At 40.1% G+C, this 8,913-nt stretch overlaps 1 protein-coding gene across 1 annotated transcript; it reads right to left on the reverse strand.

Annotated features, from left to right (window-relative positions):
* Positions 1-1,501: 1,501 nt before the first annotated feature.
* LOC135117352 (uncharacterized protein K02A2.6-like) lies at positions 1,502-7,768 on the reverse strand. Its single transcript, XM_064036432.1, has 2 exons — positions 7,531-7,768; positions 1,502-5,779 (listed from the first exon to the last, which is right to left on the reverse strand). The coding sequence occupies exons 1-2, from the start codon at positions 7,534-7,536 to the stop codon at positions 1,937-1,939; spliced, it is 3,849 nt and encodes a 1,282-aa protein (XP_063892502.1). The 5' UTR covers positions 7,537-7,768; the 3' UTR covers positions 1,502-1,936.
* Between the last annotated feature and the right edge of the window lie 1,145 nt (positions 7,769-8,913).

Genomic DNA, 8,913 nt, shown 5'->3' on the forward strand with positions numbered 1-8,913 from the left:
ACGAGCAATACAAGAGGCATCAAAAGGTTAAAAAATAAAATTAACAGCTGATAAATATGGAGTCCCTAGATCAAGTTGGCAACGGTAGCTGAAACAAGATTCTATAAAGGATTTTTAGCGCAGATTTATAACCTCGCAAATTTTCACTGAAGAAGAAGAACAAAAATTTACAAATTATACATTACATGGTATGTCCAAGCCTCCCTACCATAGGGAGCATTGGACACTTTTGACTTAGTTTATAAAAAAAAATCGGTAAAAAAACTTAACTAAAACGGTTTTATCTTATGTGCACTGAAAACTAGAAAATAAAAAATAGTTACTTACCTGTCAACCTACGGTGGTCCCGGTCATATTAGACTAAAATAAAAACGTGGGGCCCATAAACTATTGCTGTAGTACCTCTTCTAGAGGTACAATAGGTGTGGATTGCATCGACTTACTATAATCGTAACTGGAGATTTTGACAATCAATCATTAATAATAAAAAATACACATACCTTTCATTAGTTTTCTCTTTATAACGATCCGAAACCGCAACAAAATATTTAAGTACTTTTACGAGTGTTTGTTCTTGACAACTCACAGAAATGACAGAAAGTCTATGGATGAACACCGTTGCCAGTCGGTAACGTAAACTACCCAATAAAAAAAAAACAAATCTATGATCAAATCAGAATAAAAGGACCCCCCTTTTATTCTGATTTCATCATGTCTCCCAACTGCCCATCTCTCCCCTACCTCCCCTATAGATAGACAGATTTTGGCAGATCTGTCAAAATCTCGACTTTAATTTAGTTCAACTTGTCAACACGCTCGATAGTGAAGCGCTAGTGTAGTTTGACAATGTCAATCACGAAACTTTAAGGTAGAATTCCGTGGGTCGCGATTGTCGCAGCCGCGCGCGACAAAAGTCAACCTATGAAAATGTATGGCACCGCTGCCGAGGGCCGCGACAGTCGCGCGCGGACGACGAATTTCGTGAGCCGCTCGCGGCCGTACGCTTCTCAACATGGTCTAGCGCTTAATAACATCTATAGAATTTTAGTAAAACCAGCATTAAATTGTTGACAATGCCGCGAGCAGCTTACGAAATTCGTCGGCCGCGCGCGACTGTCACGGGCCTCGGCAACGGTGCCATACATTTTCATAGGTTGACTATTGTCGCGTCCACGGAATTCCACCTTTAGATCGAAGTCGAAGTGAGAGTGATGTCGAAGTGAGTTGTGATATTTTATAGAATCGACATGCAGATCAGATCAACAGTACCTACCTACCATATTATTGAATAGGTAGTCATCAGAACTACATAGGTACCAACCTAAGCTGTAATTTTTATGATGCTAGGATCTTTGGAAGCTTGTTACATAAGTTAGATTCCATTACATACTTAGTTACCATACACGTCGACCTAATAAAATCGTGTACAAAAAAGACCACAGTAAGAAATGCCTTTACCTATGTAGTGTATTCGTATTGTTATGATATGTTTATTACTTAGGATATCGGCTCGCCAATGTCACAGCGTCTCCGCTCGCCGTGCGTTCGTGTCTGCCCGCCAACCGTGGCCATAGACAACCTCTCGCACCTCGCGCTGCGCATAGCCGAGACGACAGATAATAAACGTACCATAGATGTAGCTGCTACTATTCGCATACACTACATCCCTCCCTTGTTTTATTGTTTCTTTTATCACCTACGTGCATAGTACAATATGACGTAAGTGCACTAAACTTGAGGTCAATAAAAGTCCAATCGTATTTCAGAATGTTATTATTTAACAATACAGGGACTCCTTAAGAATAGTTTTATAAACCAAACAAATCATACAAAATCAAGTTATCCTGGGAATCGAGTAAACTTAAATATACTTCTTCACATTCTTAAATAGATTAACTTTCAACTCTTTTAACAGTAATTACGCGACCCCAAGGATTCACTCAGATAGTTCCATGTCATCTTGGTCTGAGCAATTGTCGACGTTACTTTTATCGACTACTTGCCATTGGCCCTCTGCCTTCTTGAGGTGTATAACGTTGCGTCGCGTTTGTTGCCCTGTTTCATCATTCTTTAATTGTACGTCGTTTCCATTTACGGACTCAACTGTGTGAATAGTTGGGTCAAAGTCTAGGCTCAACTTATTTGTTTTATTTGTGTTTTTCAGGTATACTTTGTCCCCTACACTGAGATCACTGTCAGTAGCCCGTCTTTTCCTATCAGCATACTCCTTTCCCTTTTCTTTATGTTCTTTGTCCCTGTCCCTGATCTCAAAATCTTCCGGTTTATAAGTCATATCATTAATCATGGGTAATTTGTCACGAAACTGTCGACGGAAAAAGAGTTCAGCTGGTGTTTTTCCAGTGACGGTGTGGGGTGTACTGTTATACATTTCTAAGTATGTACGTAAAGCCTCCTTCAAGTTCTTCTTTTCGGCTTGGGCGATTTTTAACCGTTTCAAAATGCTGCGGTTTTGCCTTTCTACTTCCCCATTCTGTTGAGGTGAGTAGGGAACCGTATTAAATATGCGGATGTCTCTCTCAGCGCAAAAGGTTTTAAACTCTTCACTGGTAAATTGTTTTCCGTTATCCGATGTCAATGAGACCGGATTCCCTAATCGACTGAAAATATCTTTTAGTTGTTCAATAATTTCAGCGCTTGTCACAGATCTGCATAATTTCACCTCCTTGTATCTAGTGTAGTAATCCACTACTACTAATATGTAGATATTACTAGGCAATGGTCCCATTAAATCTAGAGCTATGTCCACCCAAGGTTCCGAGGGTAATTCTCTTCTTTTTAGAGGATTTGGCGGGTTAGGAGCGGATACTAAAGTACATCCTTTGCATGACTTACACGCATTGGTTGCGTCTTTATCAAGGTTGGGCCACCAAACCTTTGTTCTTAATCTTGCTTTCATACCCACTATTCCCGGGTGTCCTTCGTGTGCTAGTTGGAGTACACGATCTCGTAGGTTGCCTGGTATCACTATTCGTGTCCCGCGCAATAAGATGTCTTCGTGGAAACAAAGCTCGGTTTGGAATGTCTTATACTTTTTTACCGTCTCATCCCAAATGTCTTTATATAGTCCCTCTCTAACTTTGTGGATTTCGGGGTCCTTACGAGACTGTTCGATTAAGTCCCTCAACGGTACAGCACAAGGTACGGTATGCTCCACTATAAACCGTATTTGGTTTCCATCTAATGCTGCAGGTGTTTCTTCCAGCTTACAGAGTCTCGATAGGGGGTCTGCTATATTATTTTTACCCGGGACGTACTTGATCTTAAATTTATATGATTGCAACCGCAATACCCACCTTTCAATACGAGCACACGGCTTTGATCTGGGACCAAAAATGACTTCTAAAGGCTTGTGATCGGTTATCAGATCAAATTCTTTACCGTAAAGAAACATATCAAAGTGTTCTACTGCCCAAACCAGAGCTAGAGCCTCCTTCTCAGTCTGGCAGTATCGACGTTCACAATGACTTAATGTCTTACTACCGAATGCAATTATACGGGGGCCTCCATTATCTATTTGTACGAGTACTGCTCCTAATGCGACTGGACTAGCATCTGCTAACACAGCTGTTTTATCATCAGGATCATAATACCCCAAATGCGGTACGTTCACCAGCGCAGCTTTTAGATTATTAAAAGCGATTTGCTGGGCTTCGCCCCAGGCCTCCTTTATATCCGAATTTCTACCTGTTCTGTTTTTAAGAAGTATTCTCAAAGGCTCAGTTTCTTCTCCCAGGTTAGGAATCCATTTCCCTACATAGTTAATTAAGCCTAAAAAACTTTGAAGTTCTGCCACGTTCGTCGGTGGTCTAAATTCGGAAATTGCAGCGCTGTATTTTTGCAATGGTTTGACTCCCTGATCCGTCAGCTCATGCCCCAGGAATTGAATTTTATTAACTCGATATATACATTTGTCCTTTCTCAGCAATACCTTATGTTTGTCTAACACCTCCATGACCCTTTTAAGTCTCTCGTCATGTTCCTGTAAGTTTCTTGCAAAAATCAAAATATCATCTATAAAATTAACTACTCCTTCACAGCCTATAAGAATTCTTTCCAGGGTCTTTTGAAATATCTCGGGTGCACAGTTTATACCGAACATCATCCGTTTGTATCGGAATAATCCCCTATTAGAGATGAAAGTTGTAATGTCTCTGGAATCTGGGTGTATTTCTATGTGATGGAAGGCGTCTTTTATGTCTAATTTGCTAAATACTTTGGCAAACCTAACTCGAGGTAGTATCTGATCCATTGTCGGCAATGGATGGTTTTCACGCCTGATAGCGAGGTTCGCCTGTCTCATGTCGACGCATAAGCGGACCTCTCCGTTATCTTTCAGGATCGGCACTATTGGTGACACCCAATTGGATGCACTTTTAACTTCCTCTATAATGTCTTTCGCGAGTAACTCTTCAATTTTCTTGTTAACTTTTTCTTCTAAAGGTATAGGGATTCTTCGGTATGGCTGGCTTACCGCTGGTATCGTGCTATCAATAGGGATTGTGATCAATACATCCTTAAATTTAGGAAATTCTTGATACACAATAGCATTAACATCAACTTCGATCCTCAGAATACCCAATGAAGTAGCAGTTAGACGGCCTAGTAAGTTGCAGGTTCCATCTTTAATAACGTAAAACTTGGAGTTCTCCGTACGTTCGCCGACTTGTATATTAGCTTGAAAAGATCCTAGTAGCTTCAACGGTGAATCGCTTCCATATGCCATGAAATTCTTGACGGGATGCGCATCTTGGTTCGTAACGACAACGTTGCTCTCCTTCATCGTCTTCCAAGTCTTATCCGTTATTAAATTGTCATTACATCCCGAATCAATTATCATTTGAACATTGACCCCACCTATATTGCCTGTTATCGAGGTGGAGCTACTTATATTAAATATATAATCAGTTGGTTGGCACGGTCTATCGTCGTCTTTATCACGCACATTATAAATTCGTTTGAACCTCTTTATTTGGTTCGATTTCCCTCCTTTTATGCTCTCCTCTTTTCCTTTTCCGTTATGTTCTATTTTCCTCTTAATGTTTAGACACTGGGCACGAAAATGTCCCATTTCTCCGCATTCTAAACACCTCTTGTTTTTAGCTGGGCAATCTCGACCTTGTTTTGTATGCTCTCCGCGACCACACCTCCGACAATATTTCATATTTTTAAATCTAGACTGAATCCTATTCACCCCTTGAGAATCTGGCGTTTTATCGACGTATTCTCCTAACTGACGACCTAAAACCTCTAAAATATTAGCCTCCTTGATAATAACGTCAAGAGTAATTGCGTCCCCCAGTTTAAGGATTTTTTTACGTAAATCATTTGATGAACATTTTTCTGCAATTTGGTCTATAATATATTCGTCGTTAAGATCTAAATCACATTTTGCAGCTTGCTGCCGAAGTCTAACAAGAAACTTTTCAAACTTTTCCTGAGGTTCTTGTTTAAGAAGCCTAAATACATGACGTTCGTAAACTTTACTTTGCTTAGGAGCAAAGTAATTATCAAGTTTTTTTACTGCCGTTTTAAATGTTGTACCTGAGCTACCACTATCGGAATTTTCCGGAATACTAAAAAATATCTCTTGTAACTCGGGCCCTCCGAAATGCAATAGAGAAGCCGTTTGTTTCTGGTCGTCCACGATGCCGGCTGCTAGTAAGTATATTTGCAAACTCCTCTTCCATTTCTCCCATCTAATAGCGACTGAGGTGGTATCTCCCGCGCACTCAAATTTTTCTAGGGTAATTTGGGCTACCTGTTAACAATTATAGTTTACCTTAATTTGTATATTCAGAAGCACAGGTACGTACCTTACTGTCGAGACACCAGTCGAGGCATTATATTGACACGAGGCAATTTCAAGCCCTCTCCAAAGACTGTACAACTTTGCAGTTAGCAACAATGCAACGTGGCCTGCAATACCATGCAAGGCCCTGCCCTTTTATACTTGCACACAACATATACGAATCCTCGCGAACCTTGCTGTTCGCACCTCGTAAAGCTGTACAAGTTCTCGTCTCCTAGGCATATAGGCATATACTTGCACACAACATATACGAATCCTCGCGAACCTTGCTGTTCACACCTCGTAAAGCTGTACAAGACTTGCACACAACATATACGAATCCTCGTGAACCTTGCTGTTCGCACCTCGTAAAGCTGTACAAGACTTGCACACAACATATACGAATCCTCGCGAACCTTGCTGTTCACACCTCGTAAAGCTGTACAAGACTTGCACACAACATATACGAATCCTCGCGAACCTTGCTGTTCACACCTCGTAAAGCTGTACAAGACTTGCACACAACATATACGAATCCTCGCGAACCTTGCTGTTCACACCTCGTAAAGCTGTGCAAGTTCTCGCCTCTCAGGCATACATAGATACATATACATATACAGATACATATGGTAGTTCTACTATCTAATACTTTCGTGCTACTTATACGATTCCCCACGGACCTTACTGTTAGCAACAGTGGAACGTGCCTCGCAAAGTTTTACGAATATAGATACCTACATAATAGTTCTACTATTTGTTACTCTCGCGCAACTTTACGATTTCCCACGGACCTTACTGTTAGCAACAGTGGAACGTGCCTCGCAAAGCTTTACGAATATATATAATAGTTCTACTATTTAATACCCTCGCGCAACTTTACGATTTCCCACGGACCTTACTGTTAGCAACAGTGGAACGTGCCTCGCAAAGCTTTACGAGCCTCTAAATCACAATCACATACGTATTATTATCTCTGGGTATATATATATTATACCTAAATATATACTTTTTACTATTTCCTATTACATATAGGTACCGGGTATGATAATATGATTTTCTACCTATAAAAGGGCACTAATAATAAAATGTACCGTTCTCGTGTATATTTAATTATTATTATTCAGTGATATTATGTAGATTTATCAAACCAAGACATAGATAGTATTCCCTGTCTGCTGAACAATCATAGAGCTGTATTTTTTTTTATTATTTGCACACTCTAGTATTTCATATGACAGTGACATTCCGTGTCATCTTTTCTGACAACACTACTATCAAATTTTCCCGCCTTCACATGACATAACTATCGGGAAAATAACAATAAAACTATGCTTTATTACACAAATAATAAACAACAGTACACACACAGTTTCAATAAGATATTCATGGGTTGAAATAAAACGCCAACACCGTTATTTGCTTGAAAAACTCTTTAATGCTTCATCAATCCAATAGTCACGGTATTATTATGCACGTAACGCCGCCTCAGCTTGTATCCTATACCTAATAAATATGTCGTAATGACCGCCTGTGGTCCGTCAACACTTCCGACATAAGAAAGCGTCAACTATGTAGAGCACGCCACCAATCCATTTAGGTTTCAATAGAATTACACCTATTATCCATTGGGTTTCTATCATAACATTTTGTTCGGTAATCGGACATTGGTCCGCCCTTCCTTTTGCGACAAATCAAGAGAAAATAAGTATTACTGCACTTACCGACATGCCGCCAATGGTTATGTTTATCCTCGTCGCCAAATGTAGTGTATTCGTATTGTTATGATATGTTTATTACTTAGGATATCGGCTCGCCAATGTCACAGCGTCTCCGCTCGCCGTGCGTTCGTGTCTGCCCGCCAACCGTGGCCATAGACAACCTCTCGCACCTCGCGCTGCGCATAGCCGAGACGACAGATAATAAACGTACCATAGATGTAGCTGCTACTATTCGCATACACTACAACCTACATAGAGAACATCATACAAGCATTTCTTCTGTAACTCTTACCAATAAACCAAATTTGCAATCCCTTAGAAATCCGTTAAGCCATTTAAGAGTCTGTTAGCGATTCTAAATTCAGATCTTCACTGGTCTACCTTGCTATATAAGGCATTATGATCATTGGACCGAATATAGCGTAGAAACTTGTGTTACCGGTTACAAACTGCGAACCAGATATATTATATTCACTAGCGACCGAACCCGACTGCGTGAGGGTTTTTATTCTATCTAAGTACATAAAATATGTGCCTAAACCTTTACAATAATTCAGTCTGTCTATTGGCATAAAGCGTATGAAAATCGGATCAGCAGTTTTTGAGTTTATCGCTAATCGGCGGACGCAGCAGAGAAGTTTATTTTGCCATTCCGACTTCGGAGGGGTATAAAGTATACACCTTACCATTGCTCACAAATCACTATCCCTACTTCCCTTATAAATGCGAAAGTAACTCTGTCTGTCTGTCTGTCTGTTACGCTTGCACGTCTAAACCACTGAACTGGTTTTAATAAAATTTGGTACAGAGATGGAGTTGACCTTGAAAAAGAACATAGGATAGTTTTTATCCCAGACCTTTAAAGAATTCTCTTGGAAACGCGATATAACCGAACTCTACGCGGGTGGAAGCTAGTACATTATATTGGGGAAAACCGCACAAAAATCAATTCAATAGTTTTGGAGTTTATCGCGAACAAACCGACGCAGCGTACAACTTTCATAATAGGTACGCAGTGATAGTGAAGAAAAGGCTTGACAACAAAAAGAGTTCGATCGATACAGCCTAGACACAATCCGGGTTACCCAGTGACTAGGTAAACTGCAGTAACAGAACTTAGTATTGATTTTACCCGACCTTGCCCCACATTGGCCTTAATTGTTTAGTTGCTCGACTTTACGGCTAAAAGTTCACGTGAGCTAGATTTTTCATTAGCTTAGCTAACGATGTTATTTTTTAATGAGCTCTAGTTATTTCTTTTTGAGTTTATAGAAGGTATTACAACTATGAAATTTGAACATTATTGGCATATCACCTTTTCCCCAGTACGTTATTCCAGTGAAACTGGATGTAGCTGAGTTAAAGTGTTTCACTTGGAGCGACTGT

This window comes from Helicoverpa armigera, chromosome 9 (assembly GCF_030705265.1).
Source record: "Helicoverpa armigera isolate CAAS_96S chromosome 9, ASM3070526v1, whole genome shotgun sequence".
Lineage (NCBI taxonomy): Eukaryota > Metazoa > Arthropoda > Insecta > Lepidoptera > Noctuidae > Helicoverpa > Helicoverpa armigera.